Below are 27,590 nucleotides of genomic sequence, written 5' to 3' on the forward strand. Positions count from 1 at the left end.
GGTGGGACAAGGTGGCCACGGTGGCCAAGGCGGTGGCTGGTGGTGCCAGCTTGGCTGGTGTTCTCCAGGTGCCAAACACACCCTTATGCCCAGGTAAAGTCCAGTGAGCAGGAAAAGACAGATGAAGAAACTGCATTGTTGCCTTCACCCGTGCACCGGGCTCTCTTTGGTGCAGGAGGAGTGCGGGGCAGCACCAGTGTCGGGCACCTCTGCACCCTCGCTTTGGGCTTGCCAGGTGTGAAAGGTCACCGAAAATGGTGACATCCAGCTTGGTTCCTCCCCAGCTCCTCCCGCCCCTGCAAGACCAAGCGCTGGGACTTCTTCTCCCCCAGCAAAGTCCTCTCGGAAGCCCCAGGGATCCCTCCAGCCAGGGACTGCCGCACGGTGCCGTGACTTTGGGGGCAGGATTTATCCCCCTCCTAATTGCAAGTGTGTGAAAATCAGCTGTCTAGGCCATGTGGGGTTTCTGGGCTCACAGACATGGCCAAGCAGAGATGCAAGGGGGCACTTTTATCCCCTCCTGAGATGGATTTGCTTTGCAGAGGATGAGGGGGTTGATTTTTGGAGCTGCTGAGCCTGCCGCGGACTGGTCTGTGGGTGCGAGGGCTCTTCCAGCCACCCTCAGGACTCATCCCCAGCCCGGCCGGTGGGGCCAATGCTGCAAACCCCTGCATTTATTTTTCATGTCTGGTTTCTTCCCGGTTTCGAAGCACTAAAGTGCTGCATTGTAGCATCTGTTTTTGTGGTATTTCCAGCCCAGCTGGAAGCAGGAGGCACTCGAAATTCAGAGATGGAAAAAAAAAAAATGGATCTGGTGAGATTTTGTCTTCCTGCCAAACTCACCAAACCTGGGATGCCGGGAGAGCCCTGCTGCGGGCGCAGCATCCTGGGGCCTCACCTCTTCTGCCCTCTTCCAGCTTTCCACTCTTTGCTCATCCTAAACCATTCTCTCGTTCCCAAATCGCTTTCAGGACGCTGCACAAAGCCTGTCCCTGCTGTCGGAGCCAGGACCGGGCAGATTATACAGTCGCTGAATTTATTTCACCTTTTCCTCTGGTTGCGAATTGTCCGGGAGCAGATGGCGATTTTCTCAAGTGTATCCGTTATTCGAAGTCACTCACTGAGACAGCGATGGCTCAAACAAATCCCAGGCCCCCTGCAAAGCCATCATTTGGTCTTTCCATCTGCCCAGCCGCTGCCGTCGGCGTGGGCTCGGCTTCCACCGGCGTGCCGGAGGGAAGTGGGGAGGCAGGAGAGCCGGTGGATGGGGTCAGCCCCATCGCCTGCACCTTTCTCCCCCTTCATCTCTGCACAGCGCCCACAGAGTGCAAAGCTCCAGAGGCTGTCGGGAGTGGTTAGGATTCACATCCCAGCTTTGCTGGGGTTTGGGGGGGTTTAGTGCCTTCCTGTGCCAGCAATGGGGTGAGGCTAACTCACTGGGAGAGCGCCCAGTTGCAAACTGGGAAGCTGCTTCTCATGAGAAGATGCCAGTGGCTGTTTCTGCTGCACCTCCCTGCCTCGCTGCGGGGAAAATGGGTGCTTTTAGGGTGGTGAAACACCGAAACAGCCCCAGGAGACCTCATGTGTGCAGTGGTCCCCAGGGCACAGGCTGGTGTTGCAGCCAGGGCTGCAGGCACTAGGGTTTGTCTGTGCAGGGATGTGCCCGGCTTTGGGTGATGGATGTGATGAGGGGACCTGCAAAAGCAGCCCAGGGTCGACTGCAAGTGGCCAGAGCCCTCCCAGAGTTGGTGGCACCTTGCCAGGGGAGCCTGGGCAGGTCTACAAGGGATGGGCTTTGCCCAGCCGGCTTCTGCCAACCTCCTGTGGTGCCTCCGAGGGGACCTGTGCACCCGCGGCTCTGCTCTGGCCGCTGGCAGATTGGGAAGGGGCCAGGTGCACGTTTTGATCCAGCCCCAGGATAACACCTCCCCCAAAAATACCCCACAGTGTAATTAGGAGAATGGAGAGAAATGGGGAGAAACACACGAATTCCCAAGCTCACGCTCAGCCCAGCCGTCGGTCCCTGGAGCTGCGGCATCCTCGACTTTCCCACCCAGAGAGGAGCTGAGCTGGGAAAAAGATCCGGCAGCAATCTGCTCCCTCCTCTTGGCTGGATTGGCATTTTTTTCCTTCTCATCTCTCTTTTTCCCTCTCGGAGATCGCAGGGAAGGGGCTGGGCTGGCTAGAGGGGACCCAGTGCCCTCCCGCAGAGGACATGTGGGGACCCGGCGGGAACTGGAGCCATGCGGGGGGCACTGGGGGGGGCTTGGAAGGATTCACAAAGGGTGAAACGCTTTGAAATGCAGCTTCCTCTCCCCCCTCCGCCTCTCCCGGGCTAAACAAATACCCCTGGCAGGGAGATGCCTCCCCGTCCCACAGGCTTTTGTTCCCAGGCCTTTGTCCAGGGCTGGGGAAGGGGCCAGGACCCCCCCAGCCTCCCCGGGGACACCCATGCCGACAGGGTCCTGTGCTGCCTGGGATGCTGAGGGGGAGGCAGGAGGTGACAGCTGGCTGTGCCCCTTGCCGCAGGGCTTCGGGACACCCCATGAGCCACCTTGGTGGCTTCTGGCCACTGTCCCCCCTCGCCTGCCACCCCACTGCCACATTTTGCCCATCCCTGGCAGCTACGCATGGGACAGGTCCTGGTCCATCCTGTTCTCACCTTGTCCCCTCCTGTCACCCCGCCACCATCACAGCCTGCAGGCTCTGCACATGGGCAGTGCCACCAGCTCCTGCCCCCCACTGGGGACATCCCCAGATGCTGATCTACACCCAGCACCCATGGGAGCACGCAGGCAGAGGGGCACTGGCTGCGTCCCCATTGCAGGGACCCCACAGAAAAAGCCCCAGCAAAAAGTTTGTGTGTTCTGCAGAGACCACTGACCCCAGGAACCCATGAGGTGGCTTTTCATTTACATCCCAAAACCATTTTAATTACACCCTGGGGAGGGATCGCTTCAGGGAGTTTCTTTTTGGGGCAAAAAGTTGGTGGAAAAAAAAACCCCTTTGAACAGTCAAACAACCCCGATGTGATCGAGGGGACCCCAGTGCCAGCCTCAAACCACCAGCCCTGCTAGCGACACCCTTGCTCTGTGCAAAAGGAATGCCCAAATTAACTCAAAGCAAAGGTGAGACTCAAAACGACCCTGCTGGAAACCAAACCAGGGCTTTGCCCTGGAGCGAAGCATTTCTCTGGTGACCAGGTTTGGAGGAAAACAGGATCCTTTGAGATGTCCCCTGTTGCTCCTGCCTCACACTGGGAACTACAAGAAAATAAATGCCCTTTTTTTTGTTGTTGAAACTGTGAAAGTGTCCCTGGGATGGTTGGAAACCGTTTGCCCCAGCCTCACAGCTCCCTTAGTGTCCCCGGCCCCGCGGGGCCGGGCAGCCAATGCTCGTCCAGCCTCTCCGGCCAGCTGCGGCCAGGGATGTGCAGAGCCTTTCCAGACAACAAAAGCTCTCCAGCTGCCTGATTTCCCACTCCCTTATCTCCCTCCGCGATGGCCAGGTTATCAGAAGGTGGAAAAGACCCCAGGACACCCTGACCCCAATCGCTGGGGGCCAGGAGCCCTGGCAGGGTGGGTGGCAGCTGTGCGTGGAGGGCAAAGCTTTGCAAAAGGCGAAAGTGGGGAGCGGTCCGCACTCGGGGCTCCCATCCTGCGTGGGGCAGAGCCCTTTTTCTCTCGCTGATGTCTTTGTTGCAGCAGGGTGGGCAAAACCTCCCTGGGGAGCAGCTTTGGAGCCGGGGCAAACACCGAGACCTCCAGCCGCCTCCTCGTCACCTCCACCCAGGGAACAGCCCCGGGGATGCTGAGCCCCGGCGGGGCGAGCGGAGGAGGCTGCGGGGCTGGCCGGCGGGGAGAGCAGCCCCGCAGCCGAGCGCCGCGCTTGTCACCCAGACAAGAGATCAATAACTAATTTCACTGCAGCAGCAGCGCCGGTTTTTTTCCAATAATTGTGAGCCGGCGGTGGGGAATGAGGCTCTCAGCACCGCTCCACACCAGCCTGCACCCGATCAATCGCCACACCACTGGGGCAGCAGGAAAACTCATTTTTCTCCTTTTCTTCCCTCTCTCTCGCCTCCTCCCGATCCATCCCTCCTCCTCCTCCCGGCGTGGCGCTGGCTGAGCTGAGGGCTGTGTCCCCACGCTGGGTGGGACGTGGGCTCGGGCTTTCCCGAGCCATCCCCATGGTGGTGGGTCAATGGCTGAGCCTCCCGTGCTGCCTTGACAGCCCTGAGCGCTTCAGTCCCCGTCGCCTGCGGGCTGGACCCAGCTCCTTGCGCAGAGCATCGGTCCCAGCAGCTCGGAGGAAGGCAGTAGAGGAGTGGTTTCTTCTCTCCTCAGCGGGATCAGGGGCTCCTGAGGGTGCCCTGGCCACCAGGCTGTGACTTTTGGTGGCCTATTGATGCCTTTGTGTGGTCCAAATGTGGCCCTTATTTCCCCCCCAGAGGGAAATCCAGGTTTTCATCCCCTGAGCAGTTGGTCTGCACCAGGGCATGAGCCCTACTGAGTTTCTCCTGTGACTGTCCTTTATCCCTTCTGCTTCTGTAAGCCCACAGTGCCTCAGTTTCCCCCGTATGTGTCTATAGTAGATGGGGCTGAGAACATCCCCTCCTGCTCCCTCCTCCACCGTTACGAGCCACCATCAGCTCCATGTCCGGGGCAGAAGGCGTTGCTGGTTCCCAGCTCACAGGGTAGCACCTGATTTTGGGGCCCCCAGGCTGATCTGTGGGTTCCCGTGATCCATGCGCCCACAAGGCAGCAGGGAGCAATGCTGCGTGCTCAGCATCTCCCCGGGATCGAGAGCTGCTCAGACACAGGTGGAGACTGGGGCATCTTCGGATCTCTCTGATACCTCCAGCGGGTTTTGGACGTGGTGCTGCGCTTGGGCAGTGCAGCGAGGAAGGCTCAGCAGTGGCTATGTCACCGCAGCATCTGCCAAGCCCGTCCAAGCACTGTACACCCGGTGCAGAGGGCAGCAGTGCGGCCCCTCGTCCTTTCTCCCTAATTTAAGACCCCTCTCCCTGGTTCCCCGAGAGCATCCCCATGAATTAAACACCACCTTCGCTGTGGAGCGCTGCCTGCATAATTTCAAAGTTTTATTACTTGCCTTGAAGGCACTTATTGATTGGGGTCCTCTCCAGCTGATGGAGCTTTTAGTATGGACTGAGCTGGCCAAGCAAGGCTGAAACCTCAGCCTGTCCAGCTTAGCTAAGCCGTGGCTTAAAACCTCCCTGTGCACATCCACACCGGAGCTGTTAGCACTTTGAGATACTTTTTGGCTTCTCAGTCTCAGCCCAAGAGCTGGTTCCCCCAAGGCCTTGCCACATCCCATGTGGGGTTTAACCCAGAGAAGGATTTTCCTGGGAAAGCTCAAGGCCAAGGAATCGGGGTGAGGGCAGTTTGGGGGTTTCTGCCCTGCTGAGACTCCGGGCACTGCTCACCTTTGCCCTGGGACATGGGGATGCTCGTGGGATTTGGGGTTTATGTGCAACACCCACTGTTGGCTGCAGGCAACAGCTTCCCAGTGAGCCACGCTGTGTTTGCACACGCATGCACACACATGTGCACACACACGCGTGTGCTCCAGCAAGGAAAGCAGGGCCCTGCCTGGCGGCTTTACGCTGCAGTTCTCCATGGCGGGCGCGCTGTCGTCTGCCCCTTGGCTTGGCTTTGGAGAGGAGCTGGGAGCAGCCAGCATCGTGTTCGCTTTCAAGCTCTCCCTGCTGCTGCTGGAGGCTGTGGGGCTTCGAGGGCCACTGCACTGCCAGCGAGGGCCACCAACCCGCCTTCGTGCTGGGAGGTGGGTGCACCCCACCCAAGCACCCCTGCACCTCCTGATGCCGGCACCGCGCTCCCCCTCCCCATGCCGTCGCCAGCGCTGGGGACCACGCACAAGCTGGGGCTTTGCCCACTCCACCACTTGCACGGCGCTGGGTCTGGTGGCCAGGAACCCCCTTCCAGCGGCTGTTTGGCCCTGGAGAAAACGCGGCAGTTGGTGGTGAGCGTGGCCGAGCCGTGGCTCCGCAGCCGCAGAATTGGCCACTTCCACCCTCTCCCAATTTTTGTGCCCTCGGGGGCCCCCCTGCTCTTGCTCCCAGTCCCCCCCATCCCTGGGGGCCCCAGCGCATGGCTGGGCCGGGGTTTGGGGGAGCAGTAGGGAGGTGGTGGGAGCCCCCACGGCTCCTTTAAGAAACCCACAACCGGCTCCAGAAACCAGCTCAAGGTCACAGCAGGAACCTGCGGACTTGGCAGCGGCGAGCGAGGGAGGAGGGATGGAGGGAGGGAGGAAAGCAGCCCGCGATCAAAATGAAATCACAGCCAGGGAGAGGGGACGGCTGGCGACACAGCAGAGGGGAGCGGGAAGGTGGGGTGCAGCAGAGCAGGGCATGCGGGGGGGTCCCACCCATGGGTGCCCCCCTGGGATTGCTGCAGCCCCGACCCCACACAAGGCTTTGCCATGTCCCCCCGCGCAGAGCCCTGCGCCCTCCTCGGTGCCACCCAATGTGCCCACGGTGGCCCAAGCCAAGGAAAGTCCCCTTGTGCCCGCAGAGCCTCCCTGGGAATGCTGGAGTCACGTCCCTCCTGCGGGACTTTCCGGGCTCTGCAGGAGGTTTTCCAGCTCGGACAGGAACAGAGCAGGAGAGAGCTGCCGGCCAGGAGGGTCGGATCTTGCAGGGTCTCATGCCACAGCCCACTCCGGAACTCTTACCTTATTTTCTTTTTAAAGCTGGTTTTCTTTTTAAAGCAGCAGCTTCTGGAGTCCTGTGATCACTGCTGAATCTCTGCCTTTGTTTCAGGCCAGGAGAACCTTCGGAGCTGTCCTCACTGGGGAGCACAAGGGGCAAAAAGAAGTCTTTAAAGGCTCAAAACCCAGGAAGTTAATAAAATAATAAATAAAAAGCCCTCAACATTTCATTTTTTTAACCTTTGGCATTGAAACGAATCTCACAATTCTGGGCGCTCCGACTTGCCCTCTGGACAGGTAAAGCCGGGTGAAGTGGAGGCACCAGAGATGAAGATAAACCCCCTTTGAGCCAGGATGCTGCCAGCCAGGTTAGCCATCCCCTCCGGGCCCCGGGGCCTGATCCTGCCCATAGGCTGCAGCACATTTGCCTGTGCAGGGAGCCGCTGGCTTAACGCATCTGGGGGCTTTCGGGGGACGAGCAGGAGCAAAGCTCGGGCAGAGCCGACCCTGGAGGGTGGCTGCAGCCAGGCTGGGGCTGAGCTGCGGCTCCAAAGCAGCTCGTTCTGGGGTTGGTTTGGCGATGCCCGATTTTAATTTTCATCAGCAGAATTAATCTGTGGAGTTATTTTCCCTTCCTCCCCCTCCCCTTCCTCTCCTCCCTGCTTTATACAGTGAATTTGATCATTTCTCCCAGGAGCTTGGCACCATTAACATTCACTCCCAATGCATGCGAGCCACGCTGCATCACCAGCGCCACTGGTGCTGCCGGTGCCGGGACCTGACCCTGGCTCAGAGGGGACCTGGGCATCAGCTTCTCCCTCCCACAGCCCGGGCTGGGAGAGCCCCTCCGCCCCCCGACTCCATGCCAGGCTGCCCTGGCACAGCAAAGGCGGGCTGGAGCCTGGCCGCCAGCTCTGCTCTGCCGGAGCTTGGGCTTTCCAGGAAAATGAAAGCTGAGGGGGTCTGGGAGGAGCACCCAAGCCAAGAGCACGGCCAAGTCTTGCAAGATTTGGTGTTTTAAGTCATGCAGATTGGTAACCTGGGACTTTCCCAGAGTTGCGTAAATTTGCAGGCTTTGGGTTTTCATTAATAAAGTTAACAAACAAGTTATTATTAATAATTATTACTGAATATTATTATTGAATGTTATTATTGAATCGTATTATTGATTAATATTATTAATGCTATTAAATATTGCAGACCAGGCTGCCTTCCCCAGAAATAGCACTGGGGAGCCGCAGTCGGCACAGCCTCATCCAGCCAGCACTGTGCCGGCCGCACGCCTGGGCTCTGTGTGCACTATAGGTCTGTGTGCTATAGATCCATGTGCAATGTATGTAATCTATATGGGAAGCAGCTTGTGCTGAGACTTTGCTTTCTTTGCTTAGCTGAGGTTTGAAGGGGGCCCAAGAGCTCAGGCAACTGGGAAGGGAGGAAACAGGGAGCCTCACGGGTTTAACGCTTGGCTGGAGCATGGTGGGGAGCGCCGTCGCCCATGCTCAAACCTGGCCATGTTTCACCCCTGGGGTTCCCCAAAAGCCTTTTTGACCCCCATTTCAGACCCTCCTCTCCTCCACAGCTCCCCCAGCAGCAGCACTAACCGCTGGGCGGCAGCCGGCTTTGCATCCAAAGGGATGCTGCTGGGCAGCAGCAGCACCGTGGAGGGAAAAGGGACTTTCGCAGCAACTGCTGCCCTTCGGATTTAATTGAAGGCAGCGGTGGCAGCGCCTGCCTGCGAGCAGGCACAAAAGCCCACCTGCGCCCACCGCACTTAACCATTGCCTTCCTGGACACGAGCCCTCCCGGGGCGTCCCGCCTGGGAAATGAAATCAGCTCCGAATGGGAAGTGCAACTGAGCCGGCCCAGCCCAGGAAGAAAAAAAAAAAAAAAACAGCAAAAGAAAAACAAGTTCAGAAGCTGGAACGGAAAAGAAAGGTTAAACCCTGTGTGCGCTGCCGTCCCCGTCACCCCACCGCTCGTCCCAGGCAGGAGCGGAGGCAAGCCTGACGCTGCCGCACGCCCTTAGCGACAGCTGAGACGCTCGGTTTGTCCCACCAGGCTGTGCAGAAAGGGGTGAATTTTGCTTTAGCAGGATTCCTGCTTCAACACAGCCCTTTTTTTTCTCCTTTCTGGCTATGGAGAAGGGAGCAGCCGGGTGCTGAGCCTGCCACAGCCCAGCCGTGCTGCTGGGCGAGGGCAAAGAGGCGTTAGCTGAGACGAGGAGCTGAGCGCTTTATTTTTAGTCTCAGTTTAACAAGTATTAATTAATAAGAGTGTAAATGCTAATGCTGAGATGACACAAACTGCATTGCCTGAAATGAATGTTTGGGACTTGTCTATGCCAGGATTTACAGCCGGGTGGGTTCGTAGGGGCTAAATCATTGCTCAAACTGCAAGGATAACTTGGCTTGCTACCACCGAGCCAGGCATCGGCCGTGCTGCAATGGGATCTGCCAGGGGCTCGGGGCTGTGCCAGGGGCTCGGGGCTGGGACCCCGGCAGCACCTCGCCATGCCACACCAGCAAAAAATGCCAGGAGATTTTGCAAAGTGTGGGTCATTTTAATCTCCCCGTCGGGGCTGAGGCGGTGCAGGGTCACGCCTTGCAGAAGTATTTATCAGCCCAGTGAAGACCAGCTTTGGAAAAAACCATCTTTTTCCCCCTGTCAAGTCCCTCTGTCCTGCCCGTCCTCTGCCTGTGGCTTCTTGCCCCGAGAGCTCGGCTTGGCCGAAGGGTTGGGAGGAGGCTCGGGCAAACGAGGAGGTGAAGGAATACCCCTGGGCAGTGAGGCACAGTGAGTTTTGGGCCATCAGCACCAACATGCTGGCTGGGCCTGTTGGCATCACAGAAATGATGAACTTGAAGCTCTGGCGGTATTTCGGCTGTAGAGTTATTAGGATGCAAAAGTCCAGTGCCTGCAGCGCTTGCCCAGGGCACAGGGGCTGGAGACCCCCTGCCCATGAGGGGTGCACGGCTTGGGGTCCCATGGGACCCAACGGGGAGCCCAGGGGCTGGGGGGGCAGCGCTGGGGACATGCTTAACCCTTGTGAGCAGGGCTCTTAAATCTTTCCAGAGAGGCAGGCGCTCAGTCAGGCCGGATCCAGGCCAGGTTTTCCTCCTTCTTTCTCCTCTCAAATGCAGGCAGGAGGGAGCTGCTACCTGCCTGACATGCTGCTGCTCAAAGCTGCCTCCAGCAAGCCCTGCTCACCTGGGACGGTGGTGATGGAGTGCAGGAGGCCAAGCAGCATGTCCAGTGTGAACTGGGCACATGCCATGCACTGGGAGCTAGGGAAAACTGCTGAGTGTGCACACTGCCTCCTCCCAGTGCACACACTGCATCCTCCCAGTGCACATTCTGCATCCTCCCAGTGCACACTGCATCCTCCCAGTGCACACTGCATCCTCCCCAGAGTGCTCTCCGCATCCCCCAGCCCATGAGCTGGGGCAGAGGTGGAAGCTGGCAGGACTGCAGACACCCCATGGGGAGAACTGGGTTCCCCCATCCTTCCCATGCCAGGGGGGCTCCCCTTCACCCGAGGGTGCTCAGCTGCCATTTTGGGAAAGCCAGAAAGGGCTGAGCTGGTTTTCTTCAAAGGTCTGGAAGGATACAGTGCTGCGAGCGTGCAGGGAGGTGGCACATTTGCTGGGGTGTGATGAGAGGCACAGTGGTTCAGGGTGGGGGAGTGCAGGATGGGATGCTGGGGTGCTGCATCAGGGCTCTGGGGGTCTGGGTGCCCACCGGAGCCACCCCGGTCACTGGAGCTGGGTGCTTGGCTGCCACCACCCACAGTGGTGGGCAGTTGGGAATTAGAGCAAATTATTCAGCCCCTCCGATCCAAGCCAGCAGGCAGCCCTGTGCCAGGGACACCCCTGCCTGCACAGCACGGTCCCGGGCAGGCAGCACCGCAAAGCCGAGGGGTGAGGATGCTCTGGGCTGGCCCCTTGCAGCCCCTCACCACCCCACGGGGACCCAGCCGGGGTGTGGGGAACCACACGAGAAATCCTCGCCCACGGCCTCACCAAAACAACCCGCTGCAGCCGGGCCCGAGGCGCCTTCCCGTGGGCTGGGTGCTGCCGCGCCGAGGCTGGTGTGGTTCGGTTCTCCGGGGAGGGATGCGCGGGCGGGATGCATGGCCGTGGCGCGGGCTCCCTGCTCGGGCTGGCTCCCCGAACAGCGCGCTGCCACGCTGCTCTTCAGCGGCTCCGTTCGTATCATCGAATTTTAATTTAGTTAGTTGAGTTCTTTAAACAGTGTGAACTTGCTAAGTGCTTTGCATATTTTATACTCATGAGTAACATTTATCAAACAGAAAGTACAATTAATCAAAGAGGGGAGCTTTTGTAACTTGGAGCAGTTTGTATTCTCCCTCTTTCTCCCTCTTTCTCCCTCTTTCTCCCTGCCGGGTGCTTTCCTCTGCATCTCCCTCCTCTTCCTCCTCTTCCTCCCCACTGCCCCGCACCGGCCACGGAGCCAGGGTAGCTTCACTGTGCGCAACACACACGTACATATTCTCTCTCTCTCCCTCTTTCCCTCCCACCATACCATGTACACCATGCATACATATATAAAAATATGGTTTATATGTGTGTATAAATATTTGTGTGTGTACATTTATATGCATATATCCCTGTGCATATATCTATATGCATATACCTATATCTATCCGGTGTGTAAATATATGTTTATATATGTATGGTGTATATGGTATGCTATATACATATATGTATATACATATAGGCATAAATGGTCCATTTACACTATATATGTGTATATATACATACACATATATGCAGTTATTATACTCACAATATTATACACACAGTGTATAGAGAGAATTTTTATGTATATATACACTATATTATTTACTATCTAGTATATAGCATATATTTATAGGATATAGCATATATTACACTGTATATAATAAATACATTTTCTATATTTCAGGCTGCTGGGGGGTTCAGCAGTGTCGGCAGCAATGCTCCAGCCTCCCGCTGAGAGCCAGTAGCCGAGGGAGCGAGGTGGGATGGACGGTCCCAGCCCCGAGCCGCGCTGGGTGGCCGCCTGGCCAGCAGAAGCATCTGACCAGCAGAAGCATCCGACCAGCTCCGTTTTGGGACAGTGAGCGGTAGCCGGTGACAGGGCCATGGGAATCCCTGACAAGCCTCCTGGGCATGAGCGCGGCCGCAGCCTTCCAGCCCGCGTCCCCTCTCCTTGCCGGGTGCTGGGGATAAGGTACGGACCAGGAGTTGCTTTCGGGACAAACAGCAAAGGGACGCTGGCCGCTGTCCCCAGGACACATGTATTTATTATAAGGGCAGGATCACCCACAGCACATTGGGTTTTGGCTCTGAAGGCCCTGGGGTGACGCAGGGGTGAAGCCTGTGCTGGTACCCGGCAAAGTGCTGGCACTGGTGCTGGAAGATGAGAGGTGGCGGAGCATGGCTGGCACAAAGGGACCCGCGTCTCTGCCACCCCTCCGAGCGCCTTGGTGGCTCTCAGTGAGCGGGGAGAAGCCCTGACCTAATTTATTCCGACTTCCCAAGCCTTCGCCACGGCACGGCGGAGGCGGCTGACGGAGCCAGGCAAACATGGAGGCAAGGGGCAGGTTTGGCCGGGGTCAAACCCCACTGCCTGGGCAGAGCCCAGGAGGTGGGAGCATCCTGCATGGTTCCCAGCAAAGTCCCTTGGGGCTCTTCCCAGGGCCTCGGAGGGCTTCGTTACTCTATTAATTGCCATTAATGGCAGCAAACAGGGCAGCAGGCGCCTGCCCGGACCCGGGTTAAACGCCAGTGAGGGAAGGGCTATGCTGGCGCTGCAGGACCTGCCTTGCAAATCACCTGCAACAACATGTGCCATCCTGGTCACTTCTTCACAAAAACGATAGTGCAAAATTAATTAGAATTAATTAATCAGAAAAGGGTAATAAGGGTGATTAAGCACCTGGGGAAAAGAAAAAAAAAATATTCCTGAAGAGCGATTGCAGCGCCAGTGATTACCTTGAAAGGCGGCAAGTGAGCTGGAGCAGGAGAGTGTGCAGGGAAACAAATGGGCTGGAGAAGAGGGTCCGGGGGTTGGTTTCTGTCTCGTCGCACAAGGAATTACCCAGTGACAAGATTGAAACTGGTCAGAGGAAAAGCATTTCCCGGCAGCAGCAACCACGGGGAGGCAGCTGAGCCGAGGAGGGAAGCGGGCGGCTCTGCAGCACGGTGCTGCCACGTTTTTGCAGACTTGGCTTTGCACAAACTGGCCCCAAGGTTGGACCCATCTCCAGCAGAAAGTGGGACCCAATTGGGCGTCCTCGATGGTGGGACCCTTGTCCCCAGCACTGGCCCCTTGCCAGGCTCAGGAGCGTGTCAAGACGAGGAATGCTCAACCGATTTCTTTTTCCTCTCTTAATTTTCAGCCACACTCTGTTGCCTTAATAATAATAATAACAGTATATAATCAAAGGGAACATTTACAAGTGAGGTTGGCCCCCGGTTCAAGGCAACCACTGCAGGTTTCATTGAAACCTGAGGGGCTGACGCAGAGCCCCAGCCCCGGGGAGGGGACAGGAGCACCGTCCCCTCCCGGCCACCGCAAAGGGCCTCGGCGGCAGGGAAGGATAGAGGGGGAGACTGGGGCTCAATGGAAAGGGTCTGCATGAGCCCCAGTGCGGTATGGTGAAAAAAAAAAGGAGAAAAATGTCTTTTTTGGGAAGCAGGGAGAGCAAATACTGCAGGGTCCCGTGGGAAATAGGTGGTATGGATGGGATGAGGATGCCCCATGGCCTGCTTGAAAATGCAGGTGATGACCAGAGCGATGCAACGGCCGCTGGTGGCTTCAGCGAGGGGAAAACTGGTGGGTTTTGGTCATTAAGGTGCCTGTGCATGGGGAACGAGCTCAGCCCCATGCACCTCCCCAAATACCACCCCATCCCGGGAGCAGCCAGGCGCTGCTGCCCCGTGCTCAGTGTCCCCTCCTCGGTGACAGATAGCCTCATTTCCTTAAAATCTGGAAAGCAAAATGGGGCAAAAGCAGTTCTTTCTGTGCTTAGAGATGCTCTCACTGCATCCCCAAGTCCGCAGCCGACTAAACATGCGCTCCCAGCCCCTGCCATCAGCCCCCGCCTCGGGTCGCTGCCGCCCCCAGCACGCTTGGGCCCTTTTGCAGGGACTCGGGGGACCTGGGTGCCCAAAAGCTGTCCTGGGGTGCCAGCTGCTTGCCCAAAAGTAGGGTCTCCCTTCGCTTTCCACATCGGCACCGTGGAAGCACAGCAAGGGGCTCTGGCTCCGAGGCCGCATCCTGGTTGTGCCATGGATTTTTGGATGGCCATGGGGTGAGCAGCTCTGTTTTGGGGACAGCAAGTCCTTGCTGAGGCCATTAGGACATTTTGGGGTGTAAGTGGGTGCTGGCCGAGTGGGAATGGGCCCCGCTCCCCCTGTGCCCGTGCAGTGTTGTCCCTGTTGCCGCTACCTTCTGACCGCTTTGGGTGATTTCAAGCAGATTTTGTTCCTACAGGTTTTGTGCAAGTCGGTGTCCGGGGGAAGCCAAGGGAGGGGCTGGTGCCCTGCTGAGGGAAGGACTCACCCCATATTAGACACCAGAGAATCCACACCGGCCTCCTTTCCCCAGGGACAAGGCTGCAGCCAACCCAGTTTTGTCACTGTCCCCACAGTGATCCCCTTGGGAAAGCCTCGGGCACCGCAGGTCCCCATCCATGGGAGTCGGGGGGGGTGAACCCGGTCCGGCTGGGGCGGGGGTACGGAGGGCAGGCTGCGGGGTGGGATGTTCGCCCTTGACCGCAGACCGGGGGAGGGCAGGAGGGAGCTTCCCCAAAGGGGAGAGGGTCTCGGCTGCAGCCCGGGTGGCCGGGGTGCGATGCGGAGGGGGCTACAGCTGCGATGAGCCTTGTCGGGCCTCAGCTCCCCGGCAGAACAGAGCGGGGCAAGGCAAAGCCGGGGCCACGGGAGGGTGAGGGTCCGGTGCCCCCGCCGGGCCGCGGGGTTGGGGGGAGGCGGGTGCCCGGTGCGGGGGTGCCGGGGTGGGCGCGGGGGTCGCTGCGGGTCCGGTTCCCCCCCCCCCCCCCCCCCGCAGGACGCAGCCAAGTTCCCGCGGCGGCGGCGCAACGGCGGGACAACAGCGCCCCCGCGCGGCCGCGGCGGGACACGGCGGCACCGCGGCGGCACCGCGACGGCACCGCGACGGGACAAGGACAACGGCGGGACGGGGACGGGGACGGGGCGGCGGCAGGGCCGGGCCGGGGGCAGGCGGCAGCCCGACCCCGACACCCCCTCCGTTGTCAACCCCGGGTGCTCCTTGTCCCTGCCACCCCGACCCCGCCGCCCTCACCGGCAGCCCCCCCGGTGCCCCCCCGCCGCGCCCCGCGGACAGCCGCCCGCTGCCGGGCTGAGGGCCGGGGCGGGGGGCCCGGGGCGCGGCACGAAGCCCCGCTGGAGCCCGCGGGGCAGCTCCGGGGCCGCCCGTCACACGGTGCGGGCAGACAGCGGGGACGCCGGGCCCCGCAGCGGGGCGGGACGGGGCCTCCCCTGCCCTCAGCCGCCCCCCGCTGCTGCCCCGGACCCCGCCCCAGTCCGCCCCAGTCCGTCCCAGTCCTCCCCAGGCCGTCCCAGTCCGCCCCACAGCGAGCCCCCCTCCCACCCGCTCCCGGGGCGCCCCCCCGCGGTAGGAGAGCGGCGGGAGGGCCCGCCCACCGAGGTGACCTCACACTGACGTCACTGCGAGCGCCGCCACCTGGTTGGTGCCCGCGGCCGCCCGTCACGGCGGGGGCGGGAGCAGGGGGTGGGGGGGGCACAGAGCGCGGCCGCCGCCTGAGGTAACCGGGGGTCGCGGCCGCCCGGCCCGGGGGAGCGGGCGGGACCGGGCACCCCCCCCCCCCCCGGGGCCGCTCCGCCGCCCCGTGCCCGCAGCGGCGGGGGGGGCCGGGAGCGGCCGGGGGAGCTGCCGCGTCCGGATCCGGCCTCCCCTCCCGGCGGCCTGCGGGGCTCCCCGGGGCGGGGGGCCCACGCCGCAGCCCTGGAGGGCGGGGGTGGGTCCGCAGCCCCAGGCTGGGGCTACCGGGGAAATGGTTGGTTTAGGCCTTGAACCGGGAACCGCCCCCTCGCACCCCCACGGGCAGGGCTGGTGTAACCCCCCCAGGATGGGACCCCAGTGCCCCCCGTGGCGGTGCACCCCTCCCCGGGGGACCCCAGCCTGCGAACGGCCCCAGGGGTCGGGGAACGGGCCCCGCACTGAGGTGACCCTCCCCTCGGAAAGCGGGGAGGGCCGGTGTGACCTTCTCCCCAGGGCTGCCGAGGCCTGCGGGGCCAGTACCTGCCCTCACCCTCCCGCATGCCAGCTGGGGAGCTGCCATGTTTCGGGGGGCTCTTGGGGCAGCGGGAAGGGGAGATGCCAGCACCAGGGTCCGGGTAGAGCCGTCTGTGGGTGCTCTCGACCTGTGCCGGTGGCCTGTGACACCCTGAGAAGCATCACCAGGGAGTCACCAAGTCGAACCCAGGGCTAAGGAAGGGTGAAGACTGCCAGGAGGGTGAACCGGGGTCCCAGCCCATGAGATCAGACAGCAATGCTGCCTGAAGCGGGGCCAAAACCCTCCACGCACCGGCTGCCCCCATGGCTCAGCCTCCTGACACCTCTGAGCTATGGGGCAGCAGCAGCTCCTGCGCCCCATCCACCCCGGGAGGGTGCCTGCGGGGCCAGGGTGGCTCTTACCTCCGGCTCCCTGGGGCTGTGGTTGGCCTCGCTTACGCTTGCAGGACTAAAGGGCTGATTTGGGACTAAAATCCTTCTTTTCTTCCCCTAGATCACAGCGCAGACCAGCTCCTGGCACCACCGAGCCAAACTGGATTTCAACCAGTGATCCGTAAGGTGAGATGCTGCGTCCCCCTGCTCCGTCCTCAGGCTGTTGAAGACCACACGGGGCCACCGAAACTGCCTAAGCTGCCATAGAAAAGGTTTTGTGTCTAATGGGATATTTGCCAGCAAATTCAAGCCATGAACCCTATATATTTCTTTATTTGTAAAGGTGTTTGAAGTCCTTGAATTTACCCTTCGGCCACTTTAAATCCAGTTTTTAATCCCCAGCGCAGTTAATCAAATCCACAGTGGTTTGAATTATGAGATGTCTGGGGGGGATCTATAGCTTGTATTGCTGATTATACCTTGACTTTATTATATTGCAAATATCTAACTTACGGTCACGGCTGAGATTTACAATCCTCAGGTAGGTGCTTTGGATAACTTTTAGCAACTCCAGATGTAATTGGAGGTGACTGATGGGGCTGTCGCCACAGATAAACGTAATCTGTAAAATGTTGATGCTCTTAAGACAGGGAAAGAAGAGACAGAATAGGTGAAAAGGGTGGGTCAGCCTTAAAAAAAAAAAATAAAAAAGAAAATTGGATGTATTGCTGAGCAAGGCTCCAGGATGCCAGGTCTGGCTGGGGCATCCCTGCCTGGGAAGGGGTTTTGGGCTTGTTGGTCTCTGGAAAATACCAAGATTTAGATCTTTCTTCCTTTTTGCTCTCGCCAGAAGGTTTCTAGGGTTTGAAATAGCCCTGGGGAGGGGGAAGGGGTGAGAAATAGAAATTGGGGTACTCACACAGCTGACGCCTGCCTCCCCGGTTCGGGGGGGCTTTGTGCCTGCGGCTCTTTCGGACCTGACCGGCGGTTTCTCCCATCTCGGAGGAGCAGCGAGTCCCGCGCGGGCACGTGCCCCTCGGCCAGCATGACGAGCGAGGTGGTGGAGAACGAGTTTGAGTTTTACTCCAAGGCGGAAAAGTACTGGAAGGACGTGCCCGCCACGGTGGACGGCATGCTGGGGGGCTACGGCCACATCTCCAGCATTGACATCAACAGCTCCAGGAAGTTCCTGCAGAGGTTTCTGCGGGTAGGTGGCACGGTCTGTCATGCTCCCAAAGCCCCATCCTTCTCCCAGCACTGAGCTGGGCTCTTCCCTTTGAGTCGCTCCGTGGGATCCTCCATTGCGTGTGTGCTGGGAGAGCTTTGCCCTGCAGCGTGTCCCCCATACCGCAGCCCCGTCCTGCATGGTTGCCCCGTTTCTCCTCCGTGGGTACCTCGCGGTGGGATTCAGCCCCTCGTGGTTGTTGTTCCAGGATGGCCCCAACCGGACGGGGACAACCCGTGCTCTGGACTGCGGGGCAGGCATCGGCCGGATCACCAAGCGGCTGCTGTTGCCCCTCTTCAAGACGGTGGACATGGTGGACGTGACGGAGGACTTCCTCACCAAGGCCAAGAGCTACCTGGGAGAGGAGGGCAGGCGGGTGCGCAACTACTTCTGCTGCGGCCTCCAGGACTTCAGCCCCGAGCCAAACTCCTATGACGTCATCTGGATCCAGTGGGTCATCGGTGAGGGTCACTCAGCTCGTGGGGGTCTCACCAGCCAGTCCTCCGTCCAGCTTCCCCCGAGGTGCAGGTGCCCCACGCACTGGGGAGAGCTTTGGGCAAGAGAGCTTGAGGTCTGCGCTAAGGATGAGCATCACAGCGTGGGTGGGAGGGTGGGTTGGGGACCTGCCCTCCTTGGGCACTGCAAGGGCATGGCACTGGGGGGACTTTTCCCCCAAGCCCTTGGAGGCCAGGGCAGAGGTGTGGGTTGGACAGAGCTCGCGGGACACAAGTGGGACACCCCCAAGCTAAAGCTTTCACTTGCAAATGGCTCAAGTATTTGGCTGCCTGGATCAGGAGGGTTCCCAACCGCGGTCTCCTGGTCTCCTCCCCTCCTGTCACCCCGGCACTGGGGTCCTGCCGCAGTCACCCTGCGCCCTCTAACACCTGCTCTGCTCCTCCAGGACACCTCACCGACAACCACCTCTCTGACTTCCTGAAGCGGTGCCGTGCCGGCCTGCGGCCCAACGGCATCGTGGTCATCAAGGACAACATGGCTCAGGAGGGCGTGATCATGGACGATGTGGACAGCAGCGTCTGCCGGGACCTGGACGTGGTCCGTAAGATCATCCGCCGAGCTGGGCTGCACCTCCTGGCCGAGGAGCGCCAGGAGAACTTCCCCGATGAGATCTACCATGTCTACACCTTTGCCATGAGATGAGGGCGGCCGGCGGCGGGAGGAGGTCTCTCCGGGGCCAGCTCGGAGCACGGGCCAGCATGGTGATTCCTGCTGGGGCCGGGAGGGGTGAGGACCGTGCCTTCACCATGGGGTAGCAGACGGCGGCGAGGGTGTCATGGGTCCCTCTCTCCGGGGCTGGTGACGAGGATGGGGCTTTGTCTTCCAAGTTGCTGCTGTTTGTGAAAAGAGGTGTTTGCCAAATACATTTTCCTGCTGTTGCACTTCTGCACGTGGGCTTTGTCAGACACAGCGTTGGCTTGATGCCGCCTTCGGGGGCTCTGTACGGGAGCAAGAGGGTCTCCCCGGCAAAAGCCGTGCACCAGCAGGTTGCTGACCGCAGTCGCACAGGGCTCCTGTTAGTGAACAGCAGCTCAGAGCACCTCTGTGAGGGGCTGGGCTCCCTTCCTCCCTTGGGTGTTTGACCCTTTCCTGCTCTTGAGCTTGCTGCTGCTCACAGCACCGAGCTGGGCAAGGCAAATGGGAGAAATCTCTGCCGTTTCCCTGCAGTGGGTGCTGGGGCTTTGTGGGGGCTTCTTTAAACCCATGAGCAGCTCTCCCACATGTGCAGCAAAAAGGGAGGTGGATGTAATCCTGGCTCCCCCAGGTTCCTCCAGGGACAGGGAGAACCCAAAGCCCTGCAACCCCGGGAGAGAGCTGGTGTGCGCTGGGCATTAACAGGGAACCCGCTCCGAGCTGCCTCCGGACCCCCAGCCCGTCACCGCAGGCTCACGGTGATGCCCAGCACCTCCCGCTCGAACGCAGCAACGCTACAGCCGCTCCCCCACCACCCCACGCCATCGCCCAGCTTCGAACGCTCCCTTGGCCATCTCCGCTTCATTTTGCCCGAGTCCAGTCGCGTCCCTGTGCCAGCCTAATGCAGCACACCGCAGCCAGCGCTGGCACGACAGCTTGCCGGGTGGGAAGACCCCCAGTTGCAGCCCATCCCTCCAGCTGGGCTGACACACGATTCCCCCCATCCCTGCAGAGCCCTCTCTTCTGCCCTGTCTCTCCTGCAGAAGAAACAAGCCCCTTGTCCTTATTACAAAAGGCCTCGTTTAATTGCTCATTTCCCATTCCAGACACCAGGGGAGTATTTGATTGCATTATTTTTTTTTTTTTTAAAACATCAATTCATCAAGATGCACAGCTCCAGTTCCATGGGGCGGGAGAAGGTAAAACACAGATGCTGCCAAGAGGGCAATGGGGGAGACAATCCTGCAGCAGGCAAACTGCCCGTGGGTCCCAGATCCACCTGCTATAAATCGTACCTGCTCAGCACAATGGTTTTTTTTCCCCTCTTTTCATCCTTTTCTGCATCTGTCCCCCATGACAGACCAAAAAAAAAAAAAAAAGCCAAACAAAAATGTGGGTGGCTCAGCTCTGCAGCCAGTCTTTGGCACATCACGAGGAAGCAGATGCCTAGAAGGGGGAGCCAGGCAGCTGTGGCAAGGCTGGGACACGGGGCCTCCGCGTGCAGCCCCAGAGTTTGCAGGTTCCGGTAGGAGGTTGGAAAGAAAACCCCTGAGTCCTGCTGCAATTTCTTGTTCCTGGGAAGGAGGCACTGGAGACTGAGGTCCTGCGATCACTCGGCAAGGGAAAGAGCCAAGGAACGGGGAGGGAGGCACGCGGCGCTCAGCAATCAGTCACCCATTCCTCATCCTTGCACAGGGAACACACCACGAACCCAAGAAACATCCGTTTGTCTGTTTGTTTTGGAGCCCAGCACCTCTGAGATGTCCTTGGTGGATGGTCCTCTGTGCCGGGAGGATGGGGTGCTCCCAGCAGAACCTCAGGGTGCCGAGCAGCTGGCCACCACTGCCAGCCCCCCTTCCCCGTCACGCTCGAAGCCTGGGTGAGCGAGGAAGGCATCCACATCCGTGCGGAGATGCCGGACCTGCCTCCACCGCGGCTGCTCCCACCAGCAGGACCGCAGGCAGGAAAGCAGGACACAGATGCCAGCGCTCTCCTGGCACAGGGAACTTCTCTTCTCCCAGCACCCCGAGGCATCTCACAACTCCGCTGCTGGCCTAAGGCACTGCTTCACCCACCCCGGACCCGGCAGGGCTGGAAGAGAGGGGACAGGCTGCCTGTCCAGTCACACCACCCCAACCGCCCCGCCGATCTTAAAATCCACACAAACCAGCCCCCTGCCCCAGTATCCAGCTCCCTGATGCCCAGGGGCTCTCTTCACCCCCAGGGAGCCACAGGGCTCTGCCCGCCTCCCCACGATGTGCCCCAGAGCAACAAGGCCTCCACACACGTGCGTGCAGCGTCATGCTCAAAAAAGCACCCCCCCTCCCCAAAAAACGCAGCAGAGACGGACGCCGTAGGCAGCGCTGGCCAAGCCGTGGGTGCGTGGACGGTCCACCTCTTGTGGAGAAAGCTGGCCCAGAGCAGAGATTTGATGGCTGTAGGCACACCACGACTCTGGAGGAGGGGGAGATGGAGAGGCATTAGTCAGGCTCAGAGGTCCTCGTGCTCCGCAGCAGCATGGTCAATGAGGAGGTACCACTTCAGCCTGTCTGGAAGAGGTAGAGCCTTGATTTTGACATCTACTGGCCACGGTTTAAGGCGCTGCCGGATAAACACCCTGCAGAGATGTTTCAGTGCCTGTGGGGAGTGCTCCAGCTGCTTCAGAGAGCAGAAGAGAGTCCTTATCTTCTCCCCGTGGTACCTACAGCTGCTGGTGTTGACCTCAAAGTTGCTGGGCAGCCGGATGGCCTGCGAACTGGCCATCATGAGCTCCAGCAGAGTCTGACCCTTCTGGATGAGGTCTGTAGAGAAGCTGTCATCTTCGGAGACACTGAGGTGCGAGCAGAGGCACTCAAAGATGATGTGGAAGCCCGACCAGCAGGAGGGACCGTGGAGGGAGCAGTTGTAGGCAGCACCCGACTCCAGCAAGAAACGCAGCAGTGGGAAGTGGCGTTTGAAGCTTTTGAAGCAGAGGTGGGTGAGGGACTCGGGGGCCGGGCACCCACTGGGGTTGGCACCGTGAGCCAGCAGCAGCTGTGTGACACGAAAGCAGAAGCGATTGATCACCTGTGCCTCCTCAGCGTTGCTGCACACCATCTCTCCCAGCAGGAAAATGATGTAGGTGAAGACAGTGTCACCGTCTTTGGTGGTGGCTCTGACGTCCGCACCTGGAGGAAGGGACAGAGAACGTAAGTGGCATTGCAGACAATGAGGCCAGGACAGCACTGACTCTGGCACTGCCAGGCTTTACTCTTGGCTCAAGTGGGAACATAAAAGAGTTGAGAGGACAGTGCCCGGTGCCGTACAAAGAATCAGCCAGTGCTAGGCCTGGAGGGATTGTGCCCGGAGAGCGGAGAAGGTTGCCCTCACCTCCTTCCAATAGGAGACGGATGCTCTCTGTGTTGTGGATCTGGACACCGTCACTGCTGGCCAGGGCGTGCAACAGCGCTGTCTTTCCTGTGATGGAGCAATCGGTCAGTCAGATGAAAATAGGGTGAGACCCCAAAAGGAGGAAGGAAAACAATCCACCCCACCAAACACAGGGAGAACCAGCCCTTCCCCTTCTGGCAGGCTCCCGCTGTCCCTGTGACGGTGCACAGCTGTGGGGACAGGGTCATAGGCCAGACATGCAGCATTGGTGGTGGCCCCAGAGGGCACGTGTGCCATGAGAGAGTGTGCGGGTACCACAGGGCTACGGAGGCACAGCCCCATCCCATCTCCCATGGACTGCGCAGAGCTGGTTTCAGCCCCCTTCAGCACCTGACACAGCCAACACGCAAGGACAAAGCACAGAGCACCAGGGAGGTTCTGCAGCCTGCAAACATCCAAACCAGTTAGTTTACAACCAGAGAGCGTTTACAGCAGCAAGACGGAAGGACCCGGACCCCATGCCCTGCTCTAGCCCACCCACGAGGGCTGGATGCTGGGAGCACGCGGGCTGGGGGAGCCGGATGAGGCGCACGGACCGTTTTTGTCAGCTGCGTTGACATCAGCCCCCAGCTGAAGCAGCCGCTGGAGGCACGGCAACCGCTCGGGCTCCTCGCTGGCCAGATCGAGGGGACTGCTTTCGTGGATCTGCACAGAGCAAGAGGGGAAAAAACACTAGTAAGGATTAAAGACTATTTGTGAGTGCCTCTGGAGAGTCGCTGCTGGGGCTTCATCACAGCCAACATAAGAATATATTTCAACCCATCCTGAAAAATCAAAGTGAACCTTCTCCGGTGCATCCGCAGGGAGAGGCGCGTCTACGCCAGCCTCCTCCCACCCATCGCTCCACGGCAGAGGCAGGTTTGCTCGGCCAAAGGCAACCTGAACTTCTGCCACAGCACTGGAGCACTACGGACAACAGGCACAGGAGGTCACCAAGGGGAAGCGGCACGGAGCGAAGTCCGGGAGGTGGGAAGCTGGGAGGGCTGTCCCCACACGCCAGTCCCTTGCAGCTAAGTCTCGAGGGGGCTCAGCTTGGCCGCACTCAGGCAGCTAAGCCCGTACCCGGTCTCTGCGGTTGATGTCAGCCCCGTGGCGCACCAGGAGCTCCACCATATCCAGCTGGTTGCGGAGCACTGCGATGTGCAGGGGGGTGTAGTAGGTGACTGGATCTGAGGACAAAAGCAGAGAGTCAGAGAGAAGTACGGGCTTCCCCAGAACGGCCCTGACACCTGCCAAAAGTGGAAGGGGGCAGCTGGGGACGGTCCCGAGAACACAGTGAAGCCCGTGAAAACAGGGCTGTCACAGACACCCCAGGTCCTGCTTTTGCAATGGCTCTGCCTCTGGCAAAAGTCCTGAGAGGTTCACGCTGGCCCCCAAGCCCCTGGCCATCCCCCAGTCCACCCCAAGGGCTGCCACAAAGCACATCCACGCTACCCCAGCAGAGCGGGGGTCTGAGCTGGCAGCACCCCCTCTTGCTGCCCCAGCTATCACCACCTCCCCGGGCAGTTTCTCACCAGCTGGTTCCCCCTGGCCAGCCCGAGGAACAGACCCAGGCCCAGCCCCTCCTCACCAGCCTTACCTTCAAAGCTGAGGTCAGCTCCAAACTCCAGGAGGATTTCTGCAGCAGGGACGAGCCCCAGCTCAGTGACCTTCAGCAGGGCATAGCTCACGCCTTCCTGATAAAAAGGGGAGTGGGTCTCCCTTTCCAAGACTTGTCTCACAGCTGCGAGCTGGCTCCTGTCGCTGCCCAGACAGGCAGGGCTTAAGACACACCCAAAAACAACCAGTTACTCAGCAGAACGGCACACATCTCCGGGGCGTGCAAGGGTCAAAGCAGCACCAGGGAAAGAAGAAAAATCCCTGGTCTCCCCTCTTGTCTTATCACCACCAGGTCTCTAACCTGTTTGCTATGGGGTGATGCAGCAGCATCAGGGGCACAGCTGAACCCCGGTTTAGGTTTTATTGCCATGGGTCAGGCAGAAAGGGCTGTTCCTGGGGAGCACACGTAGCCCCCATGTTTGCTCTGCTCCACCCCCACGTTCCCAAAGAACAGCAGCAAGAGGAGGGTCCATGGGATGAGCTGCCCACCGGGACTGGGGTTTGTTCCCAGCCAGTGCCATGTCTGTCCTTGGCTGCATCACTGAGCTCCAGCTATCACCCCCTAAAACACCCCTAAACCCCACTGCGACCCTAAACGGGGTGTTTAGCCCCGGCTAGTTACCTCTCAAGAGTGCTCTGCCTTTCCGCATCCTGTATTGCCAGCAGCCCCAAGATCTCGTCCACCAGGGGCTGATACTCGAAGATGATCCTGCGGAAGCCGTGCAGGAAAGGCATCGTGCTCTGCTACGCGCACAGACCGTCCATGGGCCTCCAGCATGGCAGTGGTGTCTTCCCCCACACAGGTCTCTGGCGGACAGACCCTGGCGCTGCCTCGTTTCCAAAGGACTTTTCCCTCCTTTTAAAACAAATGAGCCTTTCTAGCAGTTTTGCATTTAGAAAAAAGCACAGCCTTTCTCCCTCCTTATGCATATCTCAAAGGCAACAAAGACTAGCGCAGGGATCTCCTCCCACGCGCCACGGAGGTGCATCCAAATTATCTCCTGCGCACAGAGCTGCAAATTAGAGTTATCTGGGCGCAGGAAGAAAACACACGAGGCTGAGCCCAGGCTCAGGGCAAACCGCATTTGCACAGGCTCTGCCACAAGCCCCCACGTGCTGGGGGTGCCAGGGGGAGGGCGGCCAGAGCGGAGCGGGGCTCTGAGTGCTCCTGGGTGCCTGCAACCAGCAACCCCTGCCTGCTTTTTGTGGGGAGAGCAGGGCTGGAGCAGCCCCCGCAAGGCTGGGGGCCCTGTAACCCCCTGCGACCCACAGGAGCCAGCCCAGGGGCTACCAACCCCTTCCTGTGACCCACAGGAACCAGCCCAGGGGCCACCAACCCCTTCCTGTGACCCACAGGAGCCAGCCCAGGGGCTACCAACCCCTTCCTGTGACCCACAGGAGCCAGCCCAGGGGCCACCAACCCCTTCCTGTGACCCACAGGAGCCAGCCCGGGGGCCACCAACCCCCCCCCCCCCCCCGTGACCCACAGGAACTAGCCCAGGGGCCATCGCGCAGGGCGGCAACTCTGTGGGGGGACCCGAGAGGCCCCTAAATCCCACTGCGCCCCACGGGGGCAAGCGCAGAGGCCCATAACCCCCCCCAGCATCCCGGAGCGGGCCAGGGCCGGGGCCCCCGGGACCCCACCGAGACGGCCCCAGCGGCCGCTAACCCCGCCGCACGCCACGGGGCGAGCCCCCGGAGCCGCGGGGCGAGCCCGGCAATGCCCGCAGTGCCCCCAAGCTCCACGGCGGGGGGAGAACCGGGGGCCCCAGCAACCACGCTCCCCTCGCGGAGGCCGCCCCGGAGCCGAGGCCGCCCCTCACCTACCCCGGCCCCGCCGCCGGAAGCGGAAGCCGCCGGTTGTGCAGGGTGGGGCGGGGGCCTTTAACCGGGGCGGGGGCCTCTCCGGGGGCGTGGCTACACCGGGGCGGGGTCTGAGGGGGCGGGGTCTGAGAGGGGCGGGGCTGCGGCGCGGCCGGCAGGGGGCAGCACGCGGCCGGGAGCGGCGGGAACGATCGCGGCGGGCGCGAGCCGGGGCACGCCCGGTGCACGCCCCCGGTGCACGCCCCCGGTGCACGCCCCCGGTGCACACCCCCGGTGCACACCGCCGGTGCACCCCCTCCGCGCACGCCCCTCCGCGCACACGAGGTGCCCGCTCCGCCCGTCCAAGCGGGCGCAGGTGTGCACGGGGCGTTTGCACACCCAACGTCCGCGGGCACTCCCGCGTGCACACGCAAGCGCACGAACCCCCGTGCGCACACACGCACACACTCACACCCCGTGCACGGACACAACCGCCCAAGGCGCGCCAGCACAACCCCTCCCAGCACCCCAGATGTGCACAGCTGCTCGCACGCGCGGGGTGCGCACCCGCCAGCGCAGCGGCACGCGCACACGTGCACAAGCCGGTGCACGGGCAAGGTGCGCACGCACACGCACGCACACAGCTGCATCCCCCCCTCCAGCGCCCGTGGTGGCTTCAGCTCCAGCTCTGCTACCCGTGGGAGTGTGGGTGGGTCTGGGGGTGTGCGGGTGCGGGTGTGGGTGCGGGTGTGGGTGGGTGTGGGTGGGTGTGGGTGTGTGACGCAGTCGTGCAACCCCGTGCACAAGCCCAGTTCCCCAACCAGCACCCTGCCCTCCCGCGAGCACCCACCACCGGGGCTACGCACACCCACCCAGGAGGGGCTGGGGGTGCTGGGGAGGTGGCACCGGGCGGCTGCCACCTCCCCGGGGCGCGGGGGGCTCGGGGGCTGCCGCCCGCAGCACGCCGGGACCCCCTCCTGCCGCAAGAGCTGCCGGGGGAAGCGTTAGCCCAGGATTTATCGGTATTATCATCATCATCATTATTTTTATTATTATTCTGGTGGAATTTCCAGACGCGGGGAGCTCCGGAGAGCCGGCAATAACTGAAGCCGCCTTGGGTTTCCTATTTACGTATTTATTTTATTCTGGTGGAGCGCTTCCAGATTTCAGCAGGCAGCCGCGGCCCGGGGGCAGAGGGGGCGAGGAGGCCGCGCCGGTTGGGCATTTTTCTGACATGCCGTCACACTCCCCCCCCGTTTCCCACCCTTCCCTTCCCCACACAAAGTGGGGTGCCAGGGTGGGGGACCCCGGTGCCTGCAGTCCCCTGGCCCCGAGCCCACCTTTGTGGCAGGGCAGGGGGTCCCAAGCCCTCTGCAGAGGGGCTGCTGGCTCTGGTGCCACGGGGAACTGGTGCCATCACTGGGCAGCTGGTGTGGACCCCCCCCCTGCAGCCCAGCAGCCCCCGTGGGTGGGGTCTGGGGAGCACCATCCCCGTGCCATCCTGAGTGGGGGTGGAAATAATCCCATCCAAGCACCTTGGGCAGGGACCGGAGGGGAAAAGCAGCAGGAGGAGTAATGGGGAGCGAGGATTTCTCCCTTCGCATGAAGGATGCTTTATGCCCGTATGAGCCAGCTTCAGACCAGCACAGCCCGGCCGGGGGGACCCCACGTTGGGTGGGCCGGGCAGCCGAGACCCTCGCTCCGGTCCCGAGGGCCTCCTCGCTGCTGCCGGTGGCTGGGCAAACCCTGGACCCTCCTGGTCTGGGTAAAGCCCAAACCCTCCATGGTCCAGTAAGACCCCGGCCCCTCCGCAGTCGGGGTGGCAGCACCAGGCACAGTCACTGTCCCAGGCTGCGTGGCACTGGTGGGGACCGTGCGGGGTCCAGCCCTCCATCAGACACCGTTCTGGGGGGAAATCCCCCCTGCGCTCCCCACCGTTGGCTGGGAAAGGAGGGCTGGTGAGTGTGGGCCCCCCATTGCCACCTCTGTCCCCAGCCATGTAGGCCCTGGGGGCGAG

General features: G+C 60.7%; 2 protein-coding genes and 1 long non-coding RNA gene across 9 annotated transcripts; 1 reads left to right on the top strand and 2 right to left on the bottom strand.

The window, feature by feature from the left end:
* Window positions 1–1,166: 1,166 nt before the first annotated feature.
* LOC148056235 (uncharacterized) lies at window positions 1,167–7,406 on the bottom strand. 2 transcript variants are annotated; one of them, XR_015703733.1, is made up of 3 exons: window positions 6,931–7,406; window positions 6,715–6,830; window positions 1,167–5,979 (listed from the first exon to the last, which is right to left on the bottom strand). It is a non-coding gene; the product is annotated as an uncharacterized LOC148056235 (long non-coding RNA). The 2 variants fall into 2 exon arrangements; XR_015703734.1 differs by having other exon boundaries at window positions 6,955–7,353.
* Window positions 7,407–15,435: 8,029 nt separating this feature from the next.
* Window positions 15,436–18,990, top strand: NTMT1 (N-terminal Xaa-Pro-Lys N-methyltransferase 1). 6 transcript variants are annotated; one of them, XM_087753137.1, is made up of 5 exons: window positions 15,436–15,505; window positions 16,490–16,640; window positions 17,380–17,575; window positions 17,802–18,054; window positions 18,495–18,990. In XM_087753137.1, exons 3-5 carry the CDS (start codon window positions 17,414–17,416, stop codon window positions 18,749–18,751), a joined length of 672 nt encoding a protein of 223 aa, XP_087609263.1. In that variant the 5' UTR covers window positions 15,436–15,505; window positions 16,490–16,640; window positions 17,380–17,413; the 3' UTR covers window positions 18,752–18,990. The 6 variants fall into 6 exon arrangements, with proteins under 6 accessions (XP_087609263.1, XP_087609261.1, XP_087609266.1 ...); XM_087753135.1 differs by having other exon boundaries at window positions 15,458–15,505; window positions 16,490–16,554; XM_087753140.1 differs by lacking the exon at window positions 15,436–15,505 and adding an exon at window positions 15,570–15,718 and having other exon boundaries at window positions 16,490–16,554; window positions 17,374–17,575.
* Window positions 18,991–21,092: 2,102 nt separating this feature from the next.
* ASB6 (ankyrin repeat and SOCS box containing 6) lies at window positions 21,093–25,678 on the bottom strand. The gene is made up of 7 exons (XM_087753134.1): window positions 25,598–25,678; window positions 24,393–24,626; window positions 23,751–23,932; window positions 23,234–23,340; window positions 22,708–22,816; window positions 22,112–22,198; window positions 21,093–21,909 (listed from the first exon to the last, which is right to left on the bottom strand). Exons 2-7 carry the CDS (start codon window positions 24,503–24,505, stop codon window positions 21,233–21,235), a joined length of 1,275 nt encoding a protein of 424 aa, XP_087609260.1. The 5' UTR covers window positions 24,506–24,626; window positions 25,598–25,678; the 3' UTR covers window positions 21,093–21,232.
* Window positions 25,679–27,590: the final 1,912 nt, after the last annotated feature.

Source organism: Nipponia nippon, unplaced genomic scaffold (assembly GCF_047370975.1).
Source record: "Nipponia nippon isolate SJK-2023a ecotype South Korea unplaced genomic scaffold, ASM4737097v1 scaffold_16, whole genome shotgun sequence".
NCBI classification, from domain to species: Eukaryota; Metazoa; Chordata; class Aves; order Pelecaniformes; family Threskiornithidae; genus Nipponia; species Nipponia nippon.

Coding starts and splice junctions, on each gene's coding strand:
- ASB6 (XM_087753134.1), bottom strand. CDS start 24,505: ATGCCTTTCCTGCACGGCTTCCGCAGGATCATCTTCGAGTATCAGCCC. Junction 23,933..24,392: donor AGGCAGAGCACTCTTGAGAG/GTAACTAGCCGG, acceptor GTGTGTCTTAAG/CCCTGCCTGTCTGGGCAGCG. Junction 21,910..22,111: donor CCGTCTCCTATTGGAAGGAG/GTGAGGGCAACC, acceptor CCCTTCCTCCAG/GTGCGGACGTCAGAGCCACC.
- NTMT1 (XM_087753137.1), top strand. CDS start 17,414: ATGACGAGCGAGGTGGTGGAGAACGAGTTTGAGTTTTACTCCAAGGCG. Junction 17,576..17,801: donor TCCTGCAGAGGTTTCTGCGG/GTAGGTGGCACG, acceptor TTGTTGTTCCAG/GATGGCCCCAACCGGACGGG. Junction 18,055..18,494: donor CTGGATCCAGTGGGTCATCG/GTGAGGGTCACT, acceptor CTGCTCCTCCAG/GACACCTCACCGACAACCAC.